This window comes from Aspergillus brunneoviolaceus (assembly GCF_003184695.1).
Source record: "Aspergillus brunneoviolaceus CBS 621.78 unplaced genomic scaffold BO95scaffold_76, whole genome shotgun sequence".
Lineage (NCBI taxonomy): Eukaryota > Fungi > Ascomycota > Eurotiomycetes > Eurotiales > Aspergillaceae > Aspergillus > Aspergillus brunneoviolaceus.
This window is the reverse complement of record NW_020290806.1, coordinates 95,364-121,158: the sequence shown is the minus strand read 5'-3', so window position 1 is coordinate 121,158 and position 25,795 is coordinate 95,364. Positions and strand designations below refer to the sequence as shown.

General features: G+C 54.9%; 10 protein-coding genes across 10 annotated transcripts; 4 read left to right on the top strand and 6 right to left on the bottom strand.

The window, feature by feature from the left end:
- Window positions 1-267: 267 nt before the first annotated feature.
- BO95DRAFT_446789 (emp24/gp25L/p24 family protein) lies at window positions 268-1,595 on the bottom strand. Its single transcript, XM_025587469.1, has 3 exons — window positions 1,299-1,595; window positions 851-1,236; window positions 268-691 (listed from the first exon to the last, which is right to left on the bottom strand). The coding sequence occupies exons 1-3, from the start codon at window positions 1,456-1,458 to the stop codon at window positions 542-544; spliced, it is 696 nt and encodes a 231-aa protein (XP_025438153.1). The 5' UTR covers window positions 1,459-1,595; the 3' UTR covers window positions 268-541.
- Window positions 1,596-1,693: 98 nt separating this feature from the next.
- On the top strand, window positions 1,694-3,986 carry BO95DRAFT_446788 (SANT/Myb-like DNA-binding domain-containing protein). Its single transcript, XM_025587468.1, has 3 exons — window positions 1,694-1,956; window positions 2,018-2,135; window positions 2,194-3,986. The coding sequence occupies exons 1-3, from the start codon at window positions 1,863-1,865 to the stop codon at window positions 3,833-3,835; spliced, it is 1,854 nt and encodes a 617-aa protein (XP_025438152.1). The 5' UTR covers window positions 1,694-1,862; the 3' UTR covers window positions 3,836-3,986.
- Window positions 3,987-4,072: 86 nt separating this feature from the next.
- On the bottom strand, window positions 4,073-6,981 carry BO95DRAFT_261287 (uncharacterized protein). The gene is made up of 2 exons (XM_025581510.1): window positions 6,712-6,981; window positions 4,073-6,652 (listed from the first exon to the last, which is right to left on the bottom strand). The coding sequence occupies exons 1-2, from the start codon at window positions 6,842-6,844 to the stop codon at window positions 4,311-4,313; spliced, it is 2,475 nt and encodes an 824-aa protein (XP_025438151.1). The 5' UTR covers window positions 6,845-6,981; the 3' UTR covers window positions 4,073-4,310.
- A 1,636-nt stretch (window positions 6,982-8,617) lies between these two features.
- On the top strand, window positions 8,618-11,331 carry BO95DRAFT_446785 (5-methyltetrahydropteroyltriglutamate--homocysteine S-methyltransferase). The gene has a single exon (XM_025587467.1). It carries the CDS (start codon window positions 8,976-8,978, stop codon window positions 10,944-10,946), a length of 1,971 nt encoding a protein of 656 aa, XP_025438150.1. The 5' UTR covers window positions 8,618-8,975; the 3' UTR covers window positions 10,947-11,331.
- A 211-nt stretch (window positions 11,332-11,542) lies between these two features.
- On the bottom strand, window positions 11,543-13,061 carry BO95DRAFT_397923 (3-oxo-5-alpha-steroid 4-dehydrogenase family protein). The gene is made up of 4 exons (XM_025583793.1): window positions 12,889-13,061; window positions 12,205-12,829; window positions 11,988-12,099; window positions 11,543-11,909 (listed from the first exon to the last, which is right to left on the bottom strand). The coding sequence occupies exons 1-4, from the start codon at window positions 13,000-13,002 to the stop codon at window positions 11,660-11,662; spliced, it is 1,101 nt and encodes a 366-aa protein (XP_025438149.1). The 5' UTR covers window positions 13,003-13,061; the 3' UTR covers window positions 11,543-11,659.
- A 191-nt stretch (window positions 13,062-13,252) lies between these two features.
- Window positions 13,253-17,386, bottom strand: BO95DRAFT_517803 (ubiquitin-ubiquitin ligase UFD2). Its single transcript, XM_025591925.1, has 7 exons — window positions 17,097-17,386; window positions 16,329-17,014; window positions 16,059-16,269; window positions 15,550-16,005; window positions 13,905-15,489; window positions 13,703-13,852; window positions 13,253-13,644 (listed from the first exon to the last, which is right to left on the bottom strand). The coding sequence occupies exons 1-7, from the start codon at window positions 17,124-17,126 to the stop codon at window positions 13,544-13,546; spliced, it is 3,219 nt and encodes a 1,072-aa protein (XP_025438148.1). The 5' UTR covers window positions 17,127-17,386; the 3' UTR covers window positions 13,253-13,543.
- Window positions 17,387-17,565: 179 nt separating this feature from the next.
- BO95DRAFT_446780 (J domain-containing protein) lies at window positions 17,566-19,443 on the bottom strand. Its single transcript, XM_025587466.1, has 3 exons — window positions 18,824-19,443; window positions 18,500-18,751; window positions 17,566-18,442 (listed from the first exon to the last, which is right to left on the bottom strand). The coding sequence occupies exons 1-3, from the start codon at window positions 19,089-19,091 to the stop codon at window positions 17,907-17,909; spliced, it is 1,056 nt and encodes a 351-aa protein (XP_025438147.1). The 5' UTR covers window positions 19,092-19,443; the 3' UTR covers window positions 17,566-17,906.
- Window positions 19,444-19,562: 119 nt separating this feature from the next.
- Window positions 19,563-20,397, top strand: BO95DRAFT_422297 (uncharacterized protein). The gene is made up of 3 exons (XM_025584591.1): window positions 19,563-19,593; window positions 19,669-19,784; window positions 19,882-20,397. The coding sequence occupies exons 2-3, from the start codon at window positions 19,715-19,717 to the stop codon at window positions 20,205-20,207; spliced, it is 396 nt and encodes a 131-aa protein (XP_025438146.1). The 5' UTR covers window positions 19,563-19,593; window positions 19,669-19,714; the 3' UTR covers window positions 20,208-20,397.
- Window positions 20,348-21,477, bottom strand: BO95DRAFT_446778 (nicotinate-nicotinamide nucleotide adenylyltransferase). The gene has a single exon (XM_025587465.1). It carries the CDS (start codon window positions 21,357-21,359, stop codon window positions 20,502-20,504), a length of 858 nt encoding a protein of 285 aa, XP_025438145.1. The 5' UTR covers window positions 21,360-21,477; the 3' UTR covers window positions 20,348-20,501.
- A 2,692-nt stretch (window positions 21,478-24,169) lies between these two features.
- On the top strand, window positions 24,170-25,482 carry BO95DRAFT_467655 (uncharacterized protein; the record flags this gene model as incomplete). The annotated part of the gene is made up of 3 exons (XM_025589310.1): window positions 24,170-24,877; window positions 24,932-25,156; window positions 25,210-25,482. 3 exons carry the CDS (start codon window positions 24,170-24,172, stop codon window positions 25,480-25,482), a joined length of 1,206 nt encoding a protein of 401 aa, XP_025438144.1.
- Window positions 25,483-25,795: the final 313 nt, after the last annotated feature.

Genomic DNA, 25,795 nt, shown 5'->3' with positions numbered 1-25,795 from the left:
CATGATAAATAGATAAGCGGTGGTAAATAGTCCATTCGTACTGTTGTGTGCTGAATGGGCGGGATAAGTCATGTTTTGCACAGTTTTGTTGGGGATCTCATGGGCCTCGTCCAATTGATATATACCTGACGGCTCACTTGGGATACTCCGAGCAGCCTATGCAGACGAAATCTATACTCCACATCAAGAACTCAACTGACCAACCAAACACCTTGAGAACGCTAAGATCACCTTATATTCCTTGACTAGACATCTTTGAACATAGTAGCACAGCCTAAGCGTGAAGAAGATAATATGGATCATGTCATGTCCCCGTAAGACACAAACAAACAAACATTTGGAAATACGAACGACTTAGAAAAGTTTATTACATCGCTGAAAAGAAAATACCGATCATATAAAGCTACCGGGCCCGATTTGGTAATATTCTCTCCCTCTCTCTCCCTCAATCTTCTTTCATTGCCCCACAGAACCAACGAGAAGAAACAAAATCACAGCTCGAAAGAAAAGAACCCCCCTTTCGTCCGATCGACATGGACATTTATGTGAGCTTCTGCTTGATGAAGAAAGAGCGGAGATGCGAGAGTTGCCAGGCACAAGCGGCCGAGAGAACGAACAGCTGGATCAGGGTCCACCGGACGACGCGGGAATTGGTAGCCTCGGACTGGTCGCGGAATTCGGCCTCACGTTCCTGTTAATTTTTTTTTGGATTAGCGAGCTCTTTCATTGACCCCCGAGATCGTAGAGGGCGGGGTGGGGCCTGTTCTCAGTGCATATAGAGAGAGGGGGGATCGCGTCATAGTTGAAAGCACAAAACTGGGTTCAGGAGGGGGGAAGTCAGGGCACATACCCGTTGGAACACCTGCTCTCTCCGGATATCCTGCAAGCGACCGTTCAGGTCCTTGACCTTCTGCACAATGTCCTGCATCTTGTCCTTGTCCTCCGACTCGATCTTGCTGGTCTCGCCGATGGCCATGTCGAGGGTGACCTGGACGGCGCCGGCCTGGGCGCCGGACAGCCAGCCGCCCGTGGCGGCGTTGGTCTCGGGGGTGAGGCAGATCTTGTGCAGGCCGGCGTCGGCGGCGGAGAAGGTCCAGCGGCCCGAGTGGCCGTCGCGCTTGGAGACGACGCGGTGGTCGTTGTCGAAGATCTCGTCCACGGTGATGAGCATCTTCAGGTTGGGGTCGACGATATACGTGTTCGATTGTTCGTTGATGACGGCCGTGGAGTAGGTGCCTGTTGTTGCTTTGGATTAGCTTGGGTGTGAAATTGATGATCTTGCCGGCCAAATTACTGACCGACAACGAGGGTGTCCTTGGGAAGCTCCTCATAGAAGCACTTGATTTGGCGCCCGTCCATGAAGAAGTAGAGGGCGTTGGCGGGCATCGACAGACACAGGATGGCACATACGGCCAGCGCAGAGGAGAGCCATGAGGCCGATGATCGAGACGGAGCCATGATGCGATCCAGATCCAGGAGTAAATTGACCTAAGAGTCCGAGTAAATGAAAAGGAGGGGGAGGAAACAAAAAGAAAAGGTAAAGTGGAGGAGGGGGAGGTCGACTGGCAGAGCAAGTAGAGAAGGACAGATTAGGATGGCAGCAGCAGCAGCAGTTGAAACCAACAAGACAAGAAGAACTGGCCCGAGTCGGTCTTGGCGCGAATTCATCCTCTCTTCAAGTCCTCCCTCCGCCCACTCCACCCCCCCCTCCCCTCTTTCTCATTCAACTCGGTCGTTCCCCTAATAGCTGTCATCACCCTCCATCGCATTTATTGCTCGACTTAAATCTTGAATAAATTCTCTACGCTTGGTTCGATCTCTCACCCTCTCCCTCTCCCGATCGTCCCGGGTTCCCGCCCGTCATGGCTGCCGCCGATGTTCGCGACATGCTGGATTTGCCCGCGGAGGGCCAGCCACGTCCGCTGAAGAAGCAGAAAGTGACCGAGAAGAGACCAGGTAGGCTGCCGTGCTTGAACTTCATACCAAGGAATTTCTAACGTAATTATCTCGAGTCTAGAGGGTATCACTCGTGAGCTCTTCGCCTTACTAGGTGAGCGGGCACCTCCGATCGCAATCAACGAGAACCGCTACAAGGGCCGTCCCAAATGGATGAGCAAGATGCGTGTCCGCCCTTGGTAGGACCACTCCCTCATCATTCGCTTCAGCGAGTCACTAACACGGCTTGACACTCAGGCGGATGGCGCCATTCGAGAACGGCGCGCGATCGGACGGTCTCGTGCTGCGCCATTGGCAACGGCAGAACGAGCCCGCGAAACCCGCCCTAGAGGGATCAGAGATGGAAGTGGACGACAAGACCGACGGCAAGAACGCGTCCGAGACGGTGGAGAAGGATTACATGTTCGCCAAATACAACATCAAAGCGCGCGTGCCGAACCGCTACACCGATGAAGAGTACAACCGCCACTTGAAGAATGACGACTGGACTCGCCAGGAGACCGACTACCTGATGGACTTGGTCGAGGAGTACGATCTCCGCTGGGTGGTGATCGCCGACCGCTACGATTACCAACCGCATCCCGTCGACGCGGAGACGAACACAACGGCCCTCGTCCCGGCCAAACGATATCGGACAATGGAACAGTTGAAAGCTCGCTACTACTTCATCGCCGCATCCATGCTCGCCCTCGAGCACCCACCGTCCGAGATGTCCGAGGCCGAATTCGAACTGCACGAGAAGATGATGAAATTCGACCCGGAACGCGAGCGCTCCCGCAAGGAGCTCGCGGCCCTGCAGCTCAACCGCACCGCCGACGAAGTCCGCGAGGAGAGTATCCTCCTGGAAGAGCTCAAACGCATCACCGCCAACGAGCAAGAGTTCATCACAGAGCGCCGGGAGCTCTACTCCCGCCTCGAGGTCCCCATCAGCGTCGGCAACACCACCATGTACCAGTCCAGCCAGGGTCTCTCGCAGCTCCTGCAGACCCTCCTCCAAGCCGACAAGAGCAAGAAGCGTCGCTCGATCCTGGGCCCCGAAAGCGCCGGCGCCGCCCCCAGTCCGGCCGGGCAGACTCCCGCCTCCAACGCCCCCGGCAGTGCCCGGGACAGCCGCGCCGATACCCCCAATGCCTCCGCGCCCGCCACCACCGCCACCGCCGCTGCCGCCCCCACCAACAAGAAGGCCGCCGCCGCCGCTGCCGCCGCCGCCGCGGCAGCCGCGACCAAGGAAGCCGAGAAGACCGTCAAGACGCTCACCCCGGCCGAGGAGGCCAAGTACGGCGTGCAGCACCACGAGCGGCTGGCCCCCGGCGTGCAGTTCCGCAGCGATCGCGCCCAGAAGCTCACGCAGGCCAAATCCAACGTGCAGACGCAGAAGCTGGCGGCCGCGCTGGCCGAGCTCGCCGTGCCGCTCCGCCTCGTCATGCCCACGGAGCGCGTGTGCAAGGAGTTCGAGAAGCTCATCCACTCGGTCAACCTGCTGCTCGACGCGCGCAAGGTCGCCGAGAAGGTGGAGAGCGAGATCCGCGTGCTCGAGGCCGCCAAGGAGGAGCGCGAGCGCAAGACCAAGGAATCTCAGCAGGAGAAGACCTCCACCACGTCCACTTCCACTAGCAAACCCGAGGTCAAGTCCGAGCAGCAGGACGAGGACGGCCCGCCGCTGATCCCCGCTGATGCTGCCGCCGAGGCCGCCACGGCCCCCGATCCCAAGGGTCCGGCCACTGCGGCCCAGGCGGAGGGCGAGCCAGCAGCAGAAGTGAAAGGGACGAGTGGTGTGCCGGCTGGTTTGACGGAGGGGCAGGATGGAGCGTCGCACAAACGCTCGGCCAGTGTTCTGAGCAATGCAAGCGACAAGAGCAACAAGCGACAAAAAAAATAAGGCCTAGGGCCTCGAGTTGTGTGTTTCGGGCAAGGGCGTTTTGATTGGGAAGGAATTCGGGGGCGTCTTGATGCTTTAATATATACCTTTGTACGATTATATGAAACCCTGCGCGGTTGCTTTCCAGGATTGCAGACTAAAATTGCATAAACTTCCAATGACTTCAAGGGGTGATGGTCACCTCATCACATGCTCCCGGCCCTGTCCACAAGGTCCTTTGATCGGCCCCCCTCCCTCCGCATCTGGTATGTATAAAGCGAATATCCCCAGCGTCTTGTCTAACGTATGCATTCTTGCTCGCCACAAACCGAGATATCAATACACAACAATCCAACCCTGTCATATCTCTCCCATGGTCAGTGTTGACTAGTCTGCCCTGAAGCAGGCCCACCGAGTCTTCGATACAAAGCGTTTACTACCAATAGAATTGTCTTCAAGCCCTCGAGCCCAGCACACAGGTTACATACTCATCGACTCACTCACCTACAGAAAAGATCTCCTCACAATCCTGATAGTTGCTTTCCCAGCCATCAGTGACTACAGTCGAGCCAGTCTGTTCCGAGAACTGCTTGCGAACCGGGTCTACGCTGGGACTGCTTGGTCCATCTTCCTCGTGAGAAGACTTGTGCTTTCCGCCGGGCCATTGCTTAAGAGGAACCATCGGCTCACCATCCTCGTCTGTTTGTGCTCGGCGTTTACGATCCAAGACCCGGAATTTCATAGCTCGCCCGTCTTTCTTTTGTATCACTGGGAACCGCCCGGCCGATGCGTTTAACTTGGCAGTTGCTTTGGCCTCCAGGTCGCGCGCCATCGCAGACATACTGCGGCCCTTGGCCCATAGACTTCCGGTGCGACGCAGAGTCGACCATCTTCCCAGAGACATCCCGCGTCCTTCTGTGCTCATACTGGATGCCGACGGACTCGCTTGTGGGGGCTGTTGCTCGCTTGGAGATTGGTTAGGATCGACCCAGGCGCAGAAATCCCAAGGGTCCTTTGCGCCAGCTGATGGCTCTGGGTCGGAGTGATCCTTCTTCCTTTTTGAAAATTTCCCCAGAAGAGAGGACTTTAGTGACTCATCGCCTGCAGTTTCATTAGTTGCGCCGGACCAACTGCGAAGATTGATGTGGCCAATGATGGAAGAGATATCGAGACCAGTTCCTGCTTTCTTCGAAAGCGACGTTATATCCTGCTGCTGTGGCTGGTCCTCGACAAGGGTTGCCTTCTCAGTCTGCGTATCAGTCTCCGGTGTCGCGTCTTGGCTTGAACCGTTGATCGCACATGGACCGGACTGTTCTTTTGAGGGCCTGTCGTTTTCTTCAGCAGCGGATACTAATGTGTACCCATAGCCAAGACGCCGTCCACCAGACATCCAGCCCACGCTCACTTTCCGGGGCGATACAAGATCTGCGTCAATGTTAGTTGGAAAGCTGATGTTTGACGAAGCGACTGAAAGGTCCGAGTGAATCTGTTCTACAAATCTGCCGCACGAGGCTAGCGCACTAGTCGTATTGTCATGGACGAGTCTGGAACTCGCAGACTCAGCATTGGCTATATCTTCCAGCAGCTGGGGTGAGCAGTCTCGAGTAGGATGAAGGCTTCTTTGGGATTGTCTCTCTACCGGCGTCGTGTTGTGCGCTATTTCTGCCTTGCCCAAGTATATTCTGGACCCAGCCGAATACTGGCTGTCTGGTCGAGAATAGCAGGAAGATGTCTGGTGTGGAAAGGGCCTATATGTCGGTTCACTTACGTCTCTTGCCTTGCCTTTGCCCGCCACTGGGCCATCATCAATAAGCTGTTGCGTTGGCTTCCGCAGCCTGACATCACTAGCCCATGGATTTCCCTCGAAGGATTGCTTCGTTGAGAGAACCCGAGGAGAGGTTGTACGAGATGCAAGCATCCTATGAATCTCCATGTCCTCGAGATGAACGGAAGCATTGCCGGAGGCAGACAATGGAGGTTGTTGTCTTCTCTTTCTAACCGAAAGCCCCGTTGAGGGCCCAGCTAGCGAGTCTATAGATGTCGTGTAATGCGTTGGTACCGGGGAGGCGTGGCCTGGAGTTCTCGAGCGATACTCATAACATCCCGAGGACGAAAAATGGTTGCCCTCGGGGATAGTTGGAGAGCTATGTAGGGGGTTTGACAGCTTTGGGGTCCCAACTGGAGAAGGTGAAGAGTATCCATCCTGCTTGTCCCATGGCACACACTCTGTTGACCTCGGAGTCATGAACCCAGCATGATAAGGTTGTGCGGCTTGGACCCGACGGCTTGCACTGCTTCCCACACGGGAGAAAGGGGGCGTTGGTGTCGGATGGATGGCCCAGATTGCCTGGTCCATGGAAGACCAAGGATTTCGTGTTCCTTCCAGTATAGTCTGGTCTACTCCAGGTGCGTTCACCGAGTCTCCATTCGATACACCAGATGTACTGCCTGGGGCAGATTGACCGTTCCTTCCGTCCCCACGAGATTGAAGCTTGGACAGCGAGGTTGTCTCGTGTACGAGATTTTCCGCGACCAAGCGATCTGGCGTGCGATTGATTTGTTTTGGGGTGCTGATGAACTGAGCGTCACTGTCATAGCCCCTCTCGCTCATCAAACTGCTTCCAAAACCAACTGGGGAGATGGTGTCCAGCCGTTTACTGGCAAATCTCGACGGATCGCGCAAGGTAGGGGATCCCGATTTCCTCGCGGCCCTCGTGGGGGCTTCATGGAGGCCTTTGTGTTCTCTCGAGAATCGCTTGCGTAATTTTTCCGATAAGCCACCGGCGGAGGTCTTAGAGGAGGAGAAGCGAACGGCATCCTCTCTGGAGGTGAATTGAGCTATCACGAGCGAACCGTTAACAGATGAGTTTACAGGCAGGGATTGAGTCACGCTGTACCACTACCCTGACCACTTTCCACAGCTCCATTTGGAGGCGAAGTGACTGGATGCAGTGGGTACGCAGGCCCCGTTCCTGGCGGGTCTGGTTTCTTCCAGTACGCGCGGAGTCGGGGGCAAAAGAAAATCCCCATTGTCGATGACCGCCGCGGAGTGTTCAGCAGTGTTGATCAGATGGCGACTGTGGCAATTGAAGCCATAAAGTGACCCATGAGCGCACGAGCATGGAGAAGACCAAACCTCCCATGACTACCTTTGCAATCATCTCGAGTTGCTACTATAGGGAAGGCGGGGGGGGGGAGCGTGGCGTGAGAATCGCCAGACCCTAATTGAGGCAGGCGCGTTCGTATTCTTGCTTGAGTCCAATTCATCAGAATGGAAAGACAACGTACTACTAGGTAAGTATAGACTAGGAGTCTATCCAGCATGTGTCCGAAACGAAGCAACAATCAGACTGCTGCAGCGATCTGGGGAGAGGGCTCAAGTAAAGGTTCCCAGCGTCGGACAACAAATTGGTCTCCGAACTCACTCGCCGGAGCTCCGAATGATGGAAGCGGGGATCCTTATCCAACATGGCTGATGCTTCGGACAAATTGAAATCAGTCAGATTGTTGGAGCTTTACTGAAGTGGCAATTGTTTACACAGAACATCGCGGATGAAGCAAATCATAGTCATCCAAGGTTACCAAAGTCACCGGAATGAATAACTTTACCTACAAGTTACAATCTCCCTCCAAATAGGCATCTGGCCCTGGCTTTTAGTGGCCGATCGCGGACGCAGCCAGACCGTCTCCGATGGTTTCTCCGGACTGCGACCGGCCGGTCCCTCGCAACTGGCTAACTTACTGGCTAGCTTAACTTAACTACTGGCTGTGACTCAAACGATTTACCCTGGGTTAATTAACTTTTTGGGGGGTCTTTTTGGGTCTTTTGGTTTTTGGTTTTTTTTTTTCCCATCCGATTGACTTGATCACGCCATTTGGCACTATTCGATTGCTGGATTAGCCTCATACTTCGGCGAGATGATTGACTGTCCTTACCAGTAGTTCTCCGTAGTTCAATACACATTCCTTACAGTTTTCTTGCATAGAACAATTGAGACAAACGAGACAATCATTGGCCTTACTGATGAGCATTCGATGCATGAGAATGAGAACGTGCAGTCCGAGGGGCCACGGGATACCATGGGAGGGCACTCTCCGCAGTCGGTCCATGGACAATGATTTGATAATGCGATTAGATCAAGGCAAAGATACCCAAGTTGAACCTTGAACTTTTTTGAATGTCCAACCGGGGAATCGCTATCGGAGGGTTGTTGACAGTCCGGAGGGGCTGTAATTTTACCGGTTATTACCGGCCACGAAACCCCGCCAAACTTTCCGCCATCCCATCCAGACAGACCCAGTCAGAAAGAAGAAAGAAACCTTCGGCCTCCGATGTTTTATGAATTTTTTTTTCTCTTCTTCTTCTTTGGTACAGTACAGGCAGTACAGGCAGTACAGGCAGTACAAGCAGTGGTTGTAGCCTGAGGTTTTCCGCCTCCCCTGCCCCTCCCCCTCCCAGCTTATATTTCCCCTCCGTCCCCCCTTCCTCCTCCATCTTCTTCTCTTCTCTTTCTCTTTCATCTCTCCCGTGTGTTTTTCTCCCTCTCTATCTCTATCTCTCATCTCTCTCCCAGCAAGAGGATTGATTCTTCTTGTCTGTTCTTCCTTGTGTTGTGTGCCTTGCAACTCATTCACTACTCCATCCACAAACCCTCTCCCTTTCTCCCCCCATACATTCACACACATCCGTCAAGATGGTTCAGTCTTCCGTCTTGGGTTTCCCCCGTATGGGAAAGCTCCGTGATCTCAAGAAGGCTACTGAGGCTTACTGGGGTGGAAAGATCTCTCGTGATGAGCTCCTGAGCGAGGGAAAGAGACTCCGTGCTGAGCACTGGAAGCTCCAGAAGCAGGCTGGTGTCGACATCATCCCCAGCAACGACTTCGCTTTCTACGATCAGGTCCTCGACCACATCCAGCTCTTCGGTGTATGTCTAAGCCCCTCTGCTTCATGCCCAGGCATCTTGGCTAACATTCTTCTTCATAGGTCATCCCCGAGCGCTACAGCAAGTACGGTCTCGACCCTCTCGATGAGTACTTCGCCATGGGCCGTGGTCTCCAGAGACCCGCCAAGGATGGCCAGGCCGCTGTCGATGTTCCCGCTTTGGTATGATACGCTTCAAAGCATGTTGGATACGATCAAGGCTAATACTGTCTCCAGGAAATGGTCAAGTGGTTCGACTCTAACTACCACTACGTCAAGCCTACTCTTCAGGACAACCAGACCTTCAAGCTCGCTGCTGAGCCCAAGCCCGTTGTCCAGTTCCTCGAGGCCAAGGAGGCTGGTGTTGTCACTCGCCCTGTCATCCTGGGTCCCGTCTCCTTCCTCACCCTCGCCAAGGCCGACCGTGGCCAGACCATTGACCCCATCTCCAAGCTCGAGGAGCTCCTTCCCCTCTACGTTGAGCTCCTTGCTAAGCTCAAGGAGGCCGGTGCCGAGGATGTTCAGATTGATGAGCCCGTCCTCGTCTTTGACCTCCCTGCCAAGTCCAAGGCTGCTTTCAAGCCCGCCTACGAGAAGCTCGGTGCCCTTGGTGACAAGGCTCCCCGCCTCGTCCTTGCCACCTACTTCGGTGACATTGTTCACAACATTGATGTTCTTCCTGCTCTCCAGAGCCTCTACGGTATCCACATTGACCTTGTCCGCAACCCTGAGCAGCTCGACACTGTCGTCGGTGCTCTCGGCTCCAAGCAGATTCTGTCTGCTGGTGTTGTTGACGGCCGTAACATCTGGAAGACCAACTTCAAGGCTGCCATCGAGAAGGTTGAGCTCGCCATCCAGAAGCTCGGCAAGGAGCGCGTCATTGTTGCCACCTCCAGCTCTCTCCTCCACGTTCCCCACACTCTCGAGAGCGAGAAGAACTTGGATGCTGAGGTCCGTGACTGGTTCAGCTTCGCTGTTGAGAAGCTGTCCGAGGTTGTTGTGATCGCCAAGGCTGTTACCGAGGGCCCTGCTGCTGTCCGCGAGCAGCTCGAGGCCAACGCCAAGTCCGTCCAGGCCCGTGCTTCCTCCAAGCGCACCAACGACCCTGAGGTCAAGGCCCGCCAGGCCGCCGTCACCGAGGAGATGCACAACCGCAAGTCTCCCTTCACCACCCGTATCGCCGAGCAGACCAAGTCCATCAAGCTTCCTCTCTTCCCCACCACCACCATCGGATCTTTCCCCCAGACCAAGGAGATCCGTGTCCAGCGTAACAAGTTCACTAAGGGTGAGATCACCGCTGAGCAGTACGAGAAGTTCATTGAGCAGGAGATCGAGGAGGTCGTCAAGATCCAGGAGGAGCTCGACTTGGACGTTCTCGTCCACGGTGAGCCCGAGCGTAACGACATGGTCCAGTACTTCGGTGAGCGCCTCACCGGTTACGTCTTCACCACCCACGCCTGGGTTCAGAGCTACGGATCTCGCTGCGTGCGTCCTCCCATCATTGTCGGTGACATCTCCCGTCCCGCTCCCATGACCGTCAAGGAGTCCAAGTACGCCGTCTCGATCTCCAAGAAGCCCATGAAGGGTATGCTCACTGGTCCCATCACCTGTCTCCGCTGGTCTTTCCCCCGTGACGATGTGCACCAGTCTATCCAGGCTCAGCAGCTGGCTCTTGCCCTCCGCGATGAGGTTGTTGACCTCGAGGCTGCCGGTGTCAAGGTCATCCAGGTCGATGAGCCCGCCCTCCGTGAGGGTCTTCCTCTCCGTGCTGGCACGGAGCGTGAGAAGTACCTCGAGTGGGCCGTCAAGGCTTTCCGCCTGTCCACTGCTGGTGTTACCGACGGTACTCAGATCCACTCTCACTTCTGTTACTCCGAGTTCCAGGACTTCTTCCACGCCATCGCTGCGCTGGATGCCGATGTTCTGAGCATTGAGAACAGCAAGTCTGATGCCAAGCTGCTCAAGGTCTTCATCGACGAGGCCTACCCTCGCCACATCGGTCCTGGTGTCTACGACATCCACTCTCCCCGTGTTCCCAGCGAGCAGGAGATCAAGGACCGCGTCGAGGAGATGCTCCAGTACCTCCGCCCTGAGCAGCTCTGGATCAACCCTGACTGTGGTCTGAAGACCCGTCAGTGGCCCGAGACCAAGGCTGCCCTGAGCAACATGGTCGCGGCTGCCAAGTACTTCCGCGAGAAGCACAGCAACTAAATTCTTTTTACATATTTAATCAGCCCATGATTGGGGCGACGATTTTCAACCCGTCGTCTCGGAGAGAACAATCTGTCGATTGTTGTCCGTCCATTTTCTTATGATGAGTTTACGATGTGATACCAAAAGTTCAACATATGGGTTCAGGGTTTCATTAGATGGGGTCCCCGGAGTTTTCAACATGTCTTTATGACGATTTCAACATCGGCGTCTGCATTAAACATCAGCGCCAAGATCTTTATTTCTGCCTTTTTAACAGCGGGAATACTCGGTGATGTCTGGTGCTTCGCCGGTGTCTTACACATAATATTTCAACAATGTGATACCACACGAAGAGGTTGCTACTGTACCACCTCTTTGGCAATTTAATTTTTTACTTTTCGAATTATCGTCGTACTTGCTCTAGTAAAAGCGTAGTACTCGAGTAAAAAGATGCTCAACTTGGCTGATCTACAAGGATTCTCAGTCTTTCTAGTCTTTCAACGAGTCCACAATATCATATTGTGGTGTCTTAGCCATTGCTTCGATCGCTAAAAACTCCCAGACTAGTTCTACATGGCTAAGCATACACTAACAAACCAACCCCTCTAATCAAGTAGTATACAAACCATCCCTCAAACTTCGTATTCCCATCATCATCCCCTCCCTCTGTCTACCCTCCCTGAAACCAAAACACAACCCCCCCCCTTCGTGAATGCTAAAGCAAAGCAACCCTAAAACCACCCACAAAACGGCACCACCGCCCCCCTCCCCGCAACCTTCTCCTCCCCAAACCGCTCCACATACCACCTCCGTCCCCACCGCGCATGCGGCAGCATATTGGTCACCGCGTTCACCACAAACACCGCCGCCGGCACGGGGAACGGCAGCCCCACGGCCGCGGCGAGCTGCGCCGCGGGACGAAGCCAGGGAGCGAGATGGAGGGGTCGGCTAGCTGCTGCTGCTGCTGCTGCTGCTACGGTACTGGCCGTGGCCGTAGTGGTGATGGAATTGGTATACGACCGCAGCCCCAACCCCAACATCCCCGCGGACGCCGACGACCGCACCGCCGTCCCCGCGAGCGCGAAGCCGGTCCATTCCAGCCATTCGCAGACGTAGTGCGGGTAGAGGATCGAGGCGAAGAGCGGGGTGGATGGTGGGGGGATTACATACACTTTCGAAGTGGAGGTGGAGGGGGGTGATGATGGTTTGGGATTGGATGGAGGGGAGGGGGAGGGGGAGGGGGAGGGGAAGGGGTCTTTGGAGGAAGCAGCGCCACCAGCACCAGCACCACCAGCAGCATCAGCGGCCGCCGCCCTCCTTGCGCCCTCCTCGCGCCGCAGCCGGAAGAGCGTGCGTTCGGCGTAGATGTTCCCGGCCATGCCGGCCAGAAAGAGCGCGAGACCGAGGTAGGGTACTACCTTTCCTGGTGCTGCTGCTGCTGCTGTGTTGGATGGTGGTGAGGAAGGGTGATAGGGGGAGGCCGGGCGGATGGGGATGTCGTACCCCACCAACCAGCCGGCCAGACATGTCGAGTTGAACCAGTTGAAGAGCATGGCGGAGACCATGATGAAGAGGTGGATAGGGGACATGCTGGGGGCGGCGAGGAAGGGGGAGATGATGGCGCGGTTGAGGTAGTGCGCGACGAAGAGGGCGGCGAGGAGTTTGTTGGGCAGGGGGATAGAGATAGAGATAGAGCCATCGGCATTCGAACCAGAATTGGTGGTGGTGCGGTGGGCGGCGGCGAGCTTGAGGGGCAGCTTCCACAGCACGTAGAGCAGGTTCACCGGGCTGACGATCTCCATGGCGAACCAGGCCCAGCGGCCGGGGAGGTTGAAGAGGGAGCTCTTCATGGAGGTCTTGCCGGCCGGGTGCCAGGCTGTCAGCCATTGGATGATGGTGAACTGTACTTCGGTGCGGTGGTTAGCATGACCCCCCCAACAAGATGGAATCGCAGACTGACCAGCGGGAAGTATTGGAAGATGTTCAGTAAGGTGAGATAGACATCGGGGGTGGGGAGGAGAATGTCCATCAGAGGAGGGAGATGGTCCCAGCAGGAGGAGAGGATGGCTCCCATGTTGGGATGGGGGATGGATGGGTGTACTGGTGAAGTCGATATACTGTACTTTGTATAAGTGCTTCGTGTAGATGCAACATCTCCCCAGCAGTTATGTCATTGGAAGTTCACATGAACTCAAGTGATCCTTCGATCATGTGAATGACTAAGATCTGACTAAAGGAGATCTGCAATCAAGCAGGCCACAGCTTATCTCCTCGAATACGAATACGTTGACTGGGACCCATACTGATAAATCACCGTCCATTGCGCCTACCATTCATGCTTAGATTCCAAAACCATAACACATCATTGGGTTCAAACCGTCCGGCAATGCAGACCCTGGTGCCCTGATCGGGTAGCGATGTACTGTAGAATCCGCCCCCGACTCGGCTATTCTATGATGATAATCCAACGCAAGAGAAAACTCCAACCCTTCTCAGTAAAGGTAACAAAGAAAACGACGACCTCAATCCATCTCATGGTCAAAAGCGCTAATTGGAATACGCCCTGGGGCGGCGGAAATGCCCTCTGCATAGAAGCCGTTGCTTTTGACTCGCAATCAACCAGTAGTCGTGTCCATCGGATCGGACACCTTAGCCTGCCTGCGCGCCGCCATCCGTTCGGCCTTGAAGGCTTCGATCTTGGCCTTGAGTTCCGTATCTAGGATGAACGGTCAGCCTTGAACCTTTGGGATATCGTCAACAACCGAAATACTCACCGGGTGTGACATCCTCCATTTTCAACGGAGCTCGGTTGAAGGGGTCGTGGGGATCACTGAGAAGGTGCGAGCGAATGGTAGAGCGGTCAATAGACACCCTGGACCCAGGCAAGATCACGGGGTCTTCCATCAGAGTGTACATAAGAGGATCTACAAAGCTGCATTAGTGCCGTTGGAGTGGATGCCAGAAGTGTAATCATACCCAGGAAGTCATCAGGAACCTCCCCGAGGTCTTCTTCCGCCTGCTCGTCTTCTTCTTTAGCCGCCTTTACCTTGTGCTGGAACTGCTCCCACCGCTTGAGCTCCTCGGGCGACTTCAGTGACCATTTCCGCAGAATCTCGGCGGCCTTTTCGAAATTGGCAGGCTTGTAGGACCGCCCATCACGTGCCACAGCCACAATGAAGCTCTCTTTGCCCGTCAGATTCAGATAGACATCAACGATCTCGCTCAGTAATGCCCGAGGGTTGAAGCCGTATTCCTGCAAGTTGTCCACCCGCAGAGTGGCACTCTTGGGCCCGACCATGGCGTCCAGGTTGTAGTCGAGCATATCTGCCAATCGCTGCACAATTTCAGGCATCGTGAAAGAATCGGCCAGTGCATCGGTGAACAACTTGAGCATGGAAACAGTCTCATTCGTCAACTGCATATAGGACTTGGCATTGCGCTGCGCGGCCGCCAGCTGCTCCTCTTTTTCTTGGCGTACGGTGGGCTCCATTGCTGCTGCATTGCGCAGTTCCGTTTGCGTCTTGTGAATCGTGATGAAGGCCCCAAAGGACTCATCTAGCACATAGGTCACGTCATTGAGCAGAAGATTGACGAAGCGCACGAAGAAATCCAGGTTCTGCTTGGACTGGTTGTAGAGCTTGTTGCGGTAATGGGTATTGGGCCAGATGCATTGGATGATCTGGAAGATCTCGTAACGGATATTAAACTTATCGAAAAACTGGGTATGTGTACCGGTGTGCTCAGCCTCGATATAGAACTTCATCAGGGCGTGCAGTAGGTGCTGGTTAGCGAAAGGCATGGAGTTGAGCAAGTCCACGAGGACACCCCGACCGCCTCCAGGGCGAGGCCAGGTTCCTCGGAACAGGATGGAGACAAGACCTGCTTTGAGATAGGGGTTCTTGATGTAGCTCGAGCTCTCTAGGAAGGTAATGCAAAGCATAACCAGCTCGTCTCCTTGAGTGGCAGTAATGATTTGAGGCATAGCCCACATAATGAACTTGAAGTTGCTGACAATATCATCGATGAAGTATTCGGGCAGGCACTGGAACACCTCTGGTTGCTGCTCAGGCAAGGGAAGCTTGAGCGGCTCCTTGGGAAAGTTAGTGCCGGATATAACCCGCAGTACCCAGACCACCACATATCGCATGAAGAGCATGGACCGCGCCTGCCATTGATCGTCAAACAAGACGCCCTGCAAGCTGTATTTCAGGGCCAGACCCAGGTCCAGCTTGTCCTTGTATTTCTTGAGGGCCTGCTCGAATACTCTGAGCTGCACTGGATTGTTCAACCACCGATGCCGCTCCAGCTCGAACTTGTTGATGGTGGACTCCATGTGCCGCAGGTCTTTCTCGAGCTGCTCGAGCTTGGAAGTCAGAGACTCACTACCGTAGTGATGGGCAGCCACCGTCAGGAAGAAAATCTCCGTGATAAAATTGGACGTGCCTTCTGCGGACTTGGCATAGAAAGCATCCGAGGCATGCTGATCAGCATTGACTTTGGTTTCGTCCTTCATATCTACCCGAGGCTTGCGGTGTAGATAGTTTGCATCGACCCTGTCGATCTGCAACGACAAATTGAGTCAGACCCGCAAAGCACCTAACTAATTGACTGACTCTCATACCTTGGTGAAGCTTGCATCCATGAACGGCTCGCAGAGCTGGTCCAGGCAAGTTGTGATGTTGAACATGAAGCCATCCGACGACACAGTAGTAGGATCCACTTGCATAGCCCGTCGCTTGTGGTTGATGTTCAGGGAGGCTGCGAACCAGTCTAGCACCCGATCCCTGGCATCCTTGGAGGCCCGGATCATGTGGTTAAGCACATCAAGCAGATCCGAGCTAATCATATGCTGCATCATGCGGATAGACCGCTGTGCGTTCAGGATGTATGATTGATCTCTAGTCTTGGGGCTCGAGAAGTATGTCATGGTCACACTGCTCTGAAGCGGGGACAGACTGAACCACGGGCCAAGCAGCGTCTTTTTTTCGAACTGAGCTGGATCCCGAGACTCGTTGAACATGGATGACTCAGTAATGGCAGCCGCGATGGCCGCATTGTGGACAAGGTTCCGCAAAGCCTGCAAACAGGTTGATGAGACGCGCCCACGGTGAAGAGAAGAGATCAACATACTGTGAGATAGGGCTTGTAATCATCGTTGATGGTCAGGCCCGCAAGCTCCTGGCTCATTTCCTCCACAGCAGCAATGAAGGCCGGCTTGATGCTTTCATCCTCATTGAACCTGCCCACAGCCTCGCCGATGAACTCAAAATCCACACCTTTGTCATCCTCCGGGTCCAGGAGGAGATAGGGTTTGAGGGCCGACTTTTCAGACGACTCGAGCCTTTAGGGGGGGCAGAATGTGTCAGCTGCTAATCGTGCCAAAAGGCGAGTCAAACCTACCCGAACATTTCCGGCATGGTGATAGCAAAGATGCAGTAGCTCATGCACATGCGGCGGGCTTCACAGATGACGCTGTATTTCGGGTCATCGTCGCGAGGCCGACGGAACCCTTTGTGCAACCGGGATATCCGCCTCCAGCATGGAAGCAGGTAATCCAACGGCTTCTGCTGGGGAGCATTCGAAGCTGCCTCCAGGAGGGCCTGGTCCAGCACCGACAGCTCGATGCGGACCTCACGGCCCTGCTCCTCCAATTCACCCCGCAGTCCGGGCAAGTAGGTTAACCGCTGCCCGTGAATATCCTTCTGACGAGCCTCGTTCAAGGTCAGTTTGAAGGCCGCGCTGAGGGTCCGATCGGCAAAGGACTCGATACTCTCGTCAGCTCTCGGTGGAGGGGGAGTGCCGGAGACTGGGGTAACGGTTTGCGATCGGTCTGGCGCTGCGCTGGCGGCCGTGGGGGGTTGAATCTTGATCCGCTTCCATTCCGATTGCACGGTCTGTGGTTGCGGGGACGAGGCCCGTGAAGGAGCGGCGCTGCTCAGATTGGATCGTGGTTGTGACTGGGGTCTCTCTGGGAATCGGGATGCAGGCGAGGGCTGCGAGGGCGATGCGGGCTGGCTCGACGCAGCGCCGTCGACGGGCGACGAGGGAGTGGGATTTCCTAGCTTTGCCAAGCGCTTGCTGCGGATCTGTAGGTAACAGGGGTCAGAGGAAACTTAGATTCGAGATTGGGCCTTGAATGAATTAGGAAAAAAAGATGAGTAAACGAACCTTGTCCGCTTCAGACTGGCTATCGGACATCTCTACTGATGCTGATCGGGGCAGCCCGCAGCAGAAAACCTTCCTCGGTCAGCGGGTCACGGTTTTCTGCAAAGTGCTTGGCTGAGTTTGATGGAACGAAGGAACTGTGGGGGGAGGAAAGAAGACAGAAAAACCGGCAACCGAGATGTGACAAGTCCTCAGGAGGGGCTGATGATGGGGTAAACCGAGGACAAGGACAAGGCGGAAGTTGGGGGTGGAGGATGTCGATGTCACTTCTGCATGCGCGGTCGTCGTCGTCGTTAAGTCGGACTTTCTGTCATGGTCGATTGTTAACCAGTGATTATTAACTAAGCTGGTTGGATGGATTTGATCTTCCCTCCCCGCTCAGGGCACAACACACTTGCCCCGATCGGGTCCGGCTCATCACCGCCATCAATGATCTATCCTCCATCATGAACCCATCCATTGCACAATAATTCAATACTGGTCAGTGTTGAAGTGTGCATCTTAGCGTACATCTTATGGTTGATAAGTCAGGTGATGAGAGAATCCACTCTTATAACAATCACTCATGACAATAATAGTCAAAACACTGATTCCGAACCCAACGCAACAAAACAAGTCATTGTTTGCCCATAGAACGCCATCAACAAACCGTGAGAACATATAGACATCTAAGCTCGAAAAAAAAAAAGGCTTGATCGTGGTAGAGCCCAATAGCATGGGACAATTGCATGGGATATTAGTAAACAACGGATGCGAAGCCAACCGCGCCCAAGAACGAATAGGAACAAGTGTAGCAGCCATGAGAGCCACAGATCAGTATCTTCCCTTCAGCGAATCAAGTCGCTTGCAGCTCTTCAGCTCCATCGACCGGGCCTCTTTGATCTTCTCTACGTCCGGGAAAAACCACCCTTGAGCGTCCTGGATCATGCGATCCCGCGTGTGGATCTCGCTATCACATTCATACCGCAGTTTCGTCACGTAGTCCACTTCCACCCGTTGGTCCAGCTGGCGGAATTTGCGGGCGCTATAGTCATCCACATCTCGCGGGTTGACGAAGTAATCGATATTCAGCTTAGGCGTCGTGCGATGCAGCGTGTGGGGAGACACCGCGGCGTCGAACCTGTACGAGGGACCGGACGGAGTAGGGGTGCCAGAGAACCGAGAAGAGATCCAGGGAAGGACGAAGAGGAGAATGAGAGGGAGAAGCTGCTGGAAGGTCGACCAGAGTGATGGCGCCGGCTCGGACTGGCCATTGGCCTCGCGGGGTCTTCTCCGAGGCCGCTGGCCTCCAAACTGATGTACCCGGAACCCGGGACCACCCCCCATGTTGAAGACAAATTGGGGACCGCCTGCATATCACGAGTTAGCCGTCGCTTGCACCCAGACACTGAACAGATGCGTCCCACCGAAACCCCCTCCCATAGGGCCAAAGCCACCGCTGAAGAACCGCTGGAAGAGTTCCTCGGGCGAGATCTCCTCCTCGAACATCGGACCACCGCCGCCGCCTGACCGGGGGAATCCACCGCCGAATCCACTGAAGGGCGAAGCACCCGAAGGTCCCGCGCTGGGAGTAAACCTGCTATCCGGATCCCCTCCGAATTTATCGTACTTGGCTTTCTTTTCCGCATCGGACAGGACTTGGAAAGCCCGAGATACCACTACAGCCCCAATTGGGGTGGTTAGTTTTACGTTGAACACACCCGAAAAGGGAAGAAGACAACCAAACCGACATTTGAAAGCCTCATCCGCTCCTTCATAGCCATTCTTATCGGGATGCGTCAATAGACTCAATTTGCGATACGCCTTCTTAATCTCGCCATCGGTGGCGGTCTTTTCCACCGCCAGGATCTCGTAGAACGCCGTGGTTGAGCATTTCCGAATCCTCAGGACGGCCGCCTTCTGCTCCGGGGTGTACTTGCGGTCCTGGTTGCCCTGGTTGTGTTCGCGGGATTTCGCAGCACCCCCATTGTCTACCCCAGATGCGGTGGCGGATGGCATCGCAGCAGCAGGTTTTGGAAAACGGCGATCGCCCCCAGGAAGACTCGAGTCTCACTCAGTGGCAGCAATGCGCTGCTCGTCGCTTTGTGTTTTGTTTGTTTCTTGGGCGCAGTGAGTGTACGTCGAGGCGTGTATCTTCGGAAGAGGGAGAGTGGTGGGCCTGGCAGCCGAAGCGGACGACCGAAAAAAGACAAGAGAGGGGGGCGTTTTGTTGTAAATCGAATAAGGGCTGCAGATACAGCTTAGGCACAAGGACAAGAAAGACAGCCAGCTGGTTCAGTTGCGGCGTGCCAGTTGGGGTCTAAGATAAAAAAAAACAACAACTGTGACTGATAAACGTGGTGAGTTCTGGAGGTTCAAATGTTGACGCTAAGCCCCGGGTAAGCGTTGACAGTGGCTTGCAGTGTTAGTCAGGAAAGACTGTCTTGTGCTCGTTGCCGCGGATCGTCATCCCTCCTCACATCTGCTGCCACCACCTCCGCATTCACTGTACTTGTTACCGGTGCGTTCAGCGCACCCCCGTCGCTCTCCATAGTTGCGCCGTCTCTTCTCTGTGGCTAATTGCTGTTTAATATAGGCTTCACCACTCATCTGAATCACGATTAAACACCACTGACACAATCATGGCTGGTTCGGACTCCGCAGTAGAGCAGACGGAGAAGTCTCTGGTCCAGACAGCTAGAGCATGGGGCGGTAAGTACTGACCAAAACAGCCTGGGCTATTTTCGCAAGACCATGGATATCACTCCTGTTGATGCTTGCAAGCTGACGCGCTCTTACTTTCATATAGAGAACGCCTTTCCGCCTACTCTACTGGCCTCTCTTATCACCGCACAGCACATGCGCCCATTCCAACCACTGCCCATGCTATTCCCTCCTCTCCTTCTCTTCTCGAGCTATGCCAACCTTCAAGGATTCAAAACCGACACTGCGGGGATCAGCGCCGCCTGGTCTGGGCTCTACCTCCTGCTTGCGGGGCGGCGCAAGCAGCCGTTCATGAAGAAATGGGGCGCTCGGGGCATTGTGCGCGGCGTGACCATGGGTCTTTGCTTGGTTAACATGGTGAGTGGGGGACTTGCCTACACCCTGGGCAAGCGGGAAGAAGACGAAGAATAGACGGTATGGGTATAACTGTATAGATTGGGCCCATTCTGCAGGGCCTGAAGATCCATCGAAGATTTATGTATGTACGATAATGTCCGCCAAACACACGGATGAGGGCGTCGCTTTGGGCATGGTGTTATGGTCGTTGCTGAGATAAAAAGCAAATTGGTTTCTGGTATGCAGAATGTTGAAATGCGCTGTCTATGTGAATACGTAGTATGAAAAAAAATTTACAGTGGTTGCGACTGACGGACCGCAATCGCGCGAGGCAGCGGGTATGCGCTTGACCGGTCAGGCCGCTGTCGATTAGTTCGCGTAGAGTCGTTCCGACAGAATCATCTCCTGTATGCTCGACGGGACCAGCCAGTCCAGATCCTGGGGGTTTGCGGCGACTGCTTCTCGGGCCCTGGTTGAGCTCACCGATGGTGCCCCCGGTTTCCGTCCCTCCACCAGCTGGATTCGCTGGGCCCATTCCCGCTTACCGCCTATGTCATCTTTCCTTCCCTCCGCCAAGTCCCGCAGAAAGGCCTCCTGCTCGTCCCGACTGCCCCAGCTGCTATCAGGGCGCAAGGTCACCCGTAACCGATGCTGGGACAGGAAGGGCTCCAGCGACTGCAGGGTGTGCTCTGGGGGATAGTACTTGGGATCGAAGATGCGAATCAAGGTATCGTAGCCCGTAAGATGGACTTGTTCCAGCGAGTGGGGGTATACCCCCGCCCGCTCTATTTCTGCCGCCTTATCCACAAAGTATGGCTTTTTTGTGACGGCAATGTCTATTACTGGAAGGGTCTGGCGAGTGACTGGAGGACTTGCAGACGGTAAATGCGAAAGAAGGTCGCGAGCGAACAAGTCCATCATGGTTAGGCGGTCCTCGAAAGAAGCGGGTTTAGATGGTTTGTCCGCATTCTGCGTCGCCAATAGCAAGAGGAGCCGCGGAGCGCAGCTGGTGTCCTCTAAAAGAGCCGAGCAGGCAATCCGACGGTGTGCGAGCGTCGGTGGATTGAAAGAGGAGTCAAGCACGTACAAGACGTCGGGACTGGAAGCAGGGTCATGGTCGTCGGGTGAGACGGAGGCCAGAACTTCAAAGTTCCGATCTGATGTTTGGAACTGTTTCAAGCGGGAAGCATAATGTGCCTGCAGGGACTGGAAGGGGGGTCTTTCCATAGTCGATCCGTTAGATGATGTTTGACCCAGTGGCTATTCTTGGAGATGCTTTCATGCACGAAGAAGAACACACAACAACAAGAACAACAATGAGGGGCAGAAAAGCAGGTAAGTTCATGGCAGTTCGAAACATTCCAGCTTGCAGCGTCAGAGCCGCAACCGAACCGAAAACCACGGCAAAATGGCCGACCGCCCAGAGTGGGACAAACGGGAAGAATTGCCCGAAATCCATGGAAGGAAAAGAAGCGGATCGACAGTCAACCATCGGACCCTTTCTTTCCCTCTCGTTTGTCTTTCCGACGGGTGGCTGCAGAGCACCTTGAAGACTTGCGCTCTAACTTACTCGTACTACTCGTCCTACGCACGGAGAACAACACAACACTGACTGTTCCCTCCATTACTCATCGGGAGGGAGATTGTCCAACCCACAACCCACCCAACACGGCTGAGTGGCGGCAAAGCCGATATTAAATACATGTCCTACTCTTATCTCACCAGGGCCGATGGATGACGCTGGAAGGCCAGTGAGCCGGGCTGGACGGTCACCGTGTTCCGTCTAGATTAATGCGCGGGCTGATCCCAATCACAGTCATCTCGATGCTCATGCATCTCGATCCATCAGCCGTGTTGGCCGGTGAGCGAGCAATGAAGCCAGAATGATTTTTTATCCGAAGGGCTAGAATTCGGGGCTTCGAAATTTTCCTCCGATGCGGTCTGTTGCGAGTATAGCCGCGATGGCGATCATCCCTTAGTCAGTGTTTAGTACAGTAGTTAACTACTTCACTGTTCGGTTTCTCGGATCAACCACCAAAACTTCAGGCAACCGAGTATCTTAGCTCTTCTGGTTTGAAACATCCGCGGCAGTCGATGACCCTGGATTTCTGGTGAACACCCGGGGAGGGGTCCAGAGATATCTGCTTGACCATTTCATGTCACAGTGATCCAGCAACCATTAAATTGGTGTGCAGGAGGGCGGTTATTGCTCATATTAAATCTAAGATGAGTGCAATCTGTGGGATAGTGTCTAGACTCTAGACTCCCGGTCACTTTGACCGGGCTCCACTTCTCTTATGATCATCCTCGAATGATCTCTTCTGCTGGTGATAACCTCCGGATCAACACTGTCATTGATGCCAACGCCTCTGGCAGGCAGCCACCGAGTCATTGTCATACGTGCTGCTGCTGCTGCTGCTGCTGTTGTTGTCCTCTTTGAGCGATTGCCTCTCCTGTTTATGGTGGCCTTGTTCGCTTAGGCCTACTGTACCGGTCCCAATCGCTTAGAGAAAGTTTTCGCATAGTCGGGCGACCCAGCGGGCCCGGTTGGCGCCGAGCTTGACCATTCGCGATGGCCGCCACCACGTAGCGAATGGCCCACGCTTGGACCAAGTGCTGTACAATGACTCCGAGATACTGTCGATACGGTGTCTAATCCCCCTATTCCCCCCCTAAAGACTCTAGGAGTGTATCTCACCGTGCTCTGAATCCCCCGCTTTTCACCCAATGCCTCGTCACTGCTACGCAGACTGCGTGGACCCATACGTGAGATAGAGCTTGGCAGAATGGGTGGGAGGTAGCTGATCGATAGTCGGTCTTGACTTTTGACTATTGATTGTTCTCTTGGTATGGTACCGTGGGTGCAGTGACAAGGTACAGGATGGAAATTGGTGCTCATTTCCGAAAGCTGGCAATTTAGAGTTGAGCACTGATTGAGCTGTTGACCGTGATTTATGGATGCTCATTGCTGATTGCTCATCGCTCATCAGGCGGATGTGTGACGTGCTGGTGCGCCCTCACAGACACCTGGCAATTCTGGCCCCTCGATTAGATGTACAAGATTTCTGCAGGGTGCCTTCCTGGCTATTGCTTGTTTCGATTGTGCCTGTAGAGTGCTGTAGAGTACTGTAGAGTACTGTATACGGAGTACAGCCCGGGGCACGCAGTGGGACACTCCAAGAGTCCAAGTAGACGGAGGGAAAAAAGAAAAACACGGCACCCCGTGCGGTCGATTGGTCGGGGGAAACGGCCCACACGAGATTAAAGCCAGGGGCAGAACAGCCAGTAAACGTCGTGCATTCACGGGATGAAACGGGGGCCATCATCTCTGCTTCCTTTGAACCTCCAATCCACGGATGGTGCCTGCGCCAGAGACCCACTCGATGGAGTCCCAGGAAATTAAATCATATCATTTCCCATCACCATTTCTGCCAACGGCCCGGTTTTTCTGCCTGTTCGGCCTGAGATGAGACAAGCTAAGCTCCCTAATCGTCTCTATTGCTTGAGTGCACGAGGCAGAAGATCGGCTGATGCAACCGTACGTTACAGATGGCCTTGCATTAATTCACCGAACTCACCCTCACTTGGTACGGTGCCTGGTAACTCATGTGTATCGTGACTCTCCGGGTGGGTTAATCAAATGAGAAAAAAAAGATATTAGATGGAATTAGTGTCTCCTTTCCTTTCCTTTCTTCTCCTCCCCCCCCTCTTCCTCTTCTCTTTCTTAGTCTAGTCTCTCTTTCTCTAACTGTCTCCATTCTCTTCTTTTTAACGACTCTCTTTTCCCCAAATTCTCGGATTGATTCCGTCAGACTGCTACTTTCTCTCTCAACTGTTCTCTGTGCTAGAGACGTTGCTTCGTTCTTTCGAACCCAGTCATTCTTTATCCAATTTGTTGCGAATAGATTTCGCAGCTCACATTCGTTGACCAACAACACCCCGCAGTCTCTACCTCAACAAACAGCAGCAGCAGCACCACCACCACCACCACCACCTACATCACACAAAATCACCCTTTATACCACCAATCACCCACCATGCAGCTCACTACCAAGGTCTCGGTTGCCCTTCTGGGTGCTCTCGCCGCCGTTGGCGAGGCCAACATCCACCACAACCTGCACTTCCACGGCCGCGATGCCGCCTCCAGCTCGGTTGCGATCCCCGTCACTCTCCCCACCACGACTGTCCAGCCTCCCCAGCCCGTTGTTGCGACCAGCTCGGCCTCCACCGCCGTTGCTGCCACTACTAGCCTGGCTGTCGCTCCTCAGGGCACCACCTCTGCTGCTCCCGTCCCCGCTGCGCCCTCTTCCGAGGCTGTGGCTCCTGTTGCCTCGGTGGGCTCCTCGTCCGTGGCGGTTGTTGTGCCTTCGGCTCCTTCCTCTGTCCCGGTTGTGCCTGTTGGCCCCTCCTCCGTGCCCGTGGTCCCCGTTGGTCCCTCCTCCGTGGTGCCCGGTGCTCACTCCTCGGCCCCCGTGCCTCCTTTCCCTTACTCTTCGGCCATCACCTCCGCCCCCGGCCCTCTCGGCACCGGCGTGACCCAGTCCGCGGGAGCTACCAGCTCTGCTGCTGGCTCCGGCTCTGGATCTGGCGCTGCCTCGGGTGCTGAGTCCGTCTCCACCGAGTACGAGACCCAGACCTCCACCAAGGATGTCACTCTCACCTACACTCTGGGTGCCGGTGCCTCCAAGACCGTGGTGACCACTACTGTTCACCGCACCGTGACTGACGTCCAGACCGTCTATGTGGTACGTTTGCTGTGTTATCGGCCGCCTGTGAAACCTACTGACCCATTGATATAGACCCCTGGAGCCCACAGCTCCAGCACTGCCAGCGCCGGTGCTCAGGACACTACCCTCACTTCGACCTCGACCGCCTTTGCCACCTACACCCTCCTGGCTGTCCCCTCGTCCACTGGTGCCGCTGGCTCTGCCGCCACCTCTGGCAGCTCCTCCGGCTCCGCCAGCTCCGGCTCCAGCGACAGCTGCGCTCCTGTCACTGTCACTGTCCACGACACTGTCACTGTGGTAAGTTGAGCTGTGTGAAAGTTGATGATGTCGATGCTGATCATAAGTTGCAGACTGTCGCCCCTACCACTGCCGCTGCTATCACCGCCACCCCCGACACCAACGTCGAGGTTGCCGAGCCCACCACCAGCGCCGAGGACACCACCTCCAGCGCCTCGACCACCGAGGCCGCTGCCACCAGCACTGCCACCGTGGTCCCCACCCCCCGTCCTCCCTTCGGCCACAGCAACGGCACCTTCCCCTACCCTAGCGGTGCTGCCCGTCCCACTGGCTTCCAGACCAGCAGCCGCGCGGCTTTCCCCTCGCACTTCCGCCGCGTCTACTAAGGGCTTAGCCTGGCGCGTTCGACTGTACTGAGAATTGATCCCGTGGCGTAAAGCTTGCGCTGGCCTTGTACCTATGAGAGGATTTCGATATTTATGTTTCTGGTACAAACTTGACAATTTTTCTTCTTCTTTCTCCACCTAGTCTATCTTCCATTCTCGTCCATCCGGCTAGGTACTCAGGTTGTTCCATTCTTGTGGCATCCGTCCCGGGCCTACCCGTTATCCAACGAAGCTGTTTCTTCATTTAGTTTCTCTGTGAGAACCTCTCATGGGACATGGACTTTTGTATGGTGACGGGCCGGGCTGCTGGGGG

Excerpts from the sequence above, each read along its gene's own strand:
- BO95DRAFT_446789 (XM_025587469.1), bottom strand. The coding sequence starts at position 1,458 with ATGGCTCCGTCTCGATCATCGGCCTCATGGCTCTCCTCTGCGCTGGCC. Across the intron at positions 1,237-1,298 it reads CAAGGACACCCTCGTTGTCG|GCACCTACTCCACGGCCGTC; the intron begins GTCAGTAATTTG and ends AAGCAACAACAG. Across the intron at positions 692-850 it reads GAGAGCAGGTGTTCCAACGG|GAACGTGAGGCCGAATTCCG; the intron begins GTATGTGCCCTG and ends AAAAATTAACAG.
- BO95DRAFT_446788 (XM_025587468.1), top strand. The coding sequence starts at position 1,863 with ATGGCTGCCGCCGATGTTCGCGACATGCTGGATTTGCCCGCGGAGGGC. Across the intron at positions 1,957-2,017 it reads AGTGACCGAGAAGAGACCAG|AGGGTATCACTCGTGAGCTC; the intron begins GTAGGCTGCCGT and ends TCTCGAGTCTAG. Across the intron at positions 2,136-2,193 it reads AAGATGCGTGTCCGCCCTTG|GCGGATGGCGCCATTCGAGA; the intron begins GTAGGACCACTC and ends CTTGACACTCAG.
- BO95DRAFT_261287 (XM_025581510.1), bottom strand. The coding sequence starts at position 6,844 with ATGGGGATTTTCTTTTGCCCCCGACTCCGCGCGTACTGGAAGAAACCA. Across the intron at positions 6,653-6,711 it reads GGAAAGTGGTCAGGGTAGTG|CTCAATTCACCTCCAGAGAG; the intron begins GTACAGCGTGAC and ends CGCTCGTGATAG.
- BO95DRAFT_446785 (XM_025587467.1), top strand. The coding sequence starts at position 8,976 with ATGGTCAAGTGGTTCGACTCTAACTACCACTACGTCAAGCCTACTCTT.
- BO95DRAFT_397923 (XM_025583793.1), bottom strand. The coding sequence starts at position 13,002 with ATGGGAGCCATCCTCTCCTCCTGCTGGGACCATCTCCCTCCTCTGATG. Across the intron at positions 12,830-12,888 it reads TCTTCCAATACTTCCCGCTG|TTCACCATCATCCAATGGCT; the intron begins GTCAGTCTGCGA and ends ACCGAAGTACAG. Across the intron at positions 11,910-11,987 it reads CTCGCGGGGACGGCGGTGCG|TACCGTAGCAGCAGCAGCAG; the intron begins GTCGTCGGCGTC and ends GGCCACGGCCAG.
- BO95DRAFT_517803 (XM_025591925.1), bottom strand. The coding sequence starts at position 17,126 with ATGTCCGATAGCCAGTCTGAAGCGGACAAG. Across the intron at positions 13,853-13,904 it reads GGTTCCTGATGACTTCCTGG|ATCCTCTTATGTACACTCTG; the intron begins GTATGATTACAC and ends GCAGCTTTGTAG. Across the intron at positions 13,645-13,702 it reads AATGGAGGATGTCACACCCG|ATACGGAACTCAAGGCCAAG; the intron begins GTGAGTATTTCG and ends CGTTCATCCTAG.
- BO95DRAFT_446780 (XM_025587466.1), bottom strand. The coding sequence starts at position 19,091 with ATGCCATCCGCCACCGCATCTGGGGTAGACAATGGGGGTGCTGCGAAA. Across the intron at positions 18,752-18,823 it reads AGCGGATGAGGCTTTCAAAT|TGGTATCTCGGGCTTTCCAA; the intron begins GTCGGTTTGGTT and ends TTGGGGCTGTAG. Across the intron at positions 18,443-18,499 it reads CCCTATGGGAGGGGGTTTCG|GCGGTCCCCAATTTGTCTTC; the intron begins GTGGGACGCATC and ends CGTGATATGCAG.
- BO95DRAFT_422297 (XM_025584591.1), top strand. The coding sequence starts at position 19,715 with ATGGCTGGTTCGGACTCCGCAGTAGAGCAGACGGAGAAGTCTCTGGTC. Across the intron at positions 19,785-19,881 it reads GACAGCTAGAGCATGGGGCG|AGAACGCCTTTCCGCCTACT; the intron begins GTAAGTACTGAC and ends ACTTTCATATAG.
- BO95DRAFT_446778 (XM_025587465.1), bottom strand. The coding sequence starts at position 21,359 with ATGGAAAGACCCCCCTTCCAGTCCCTGCAGGCACATTATGCTTCCCGC.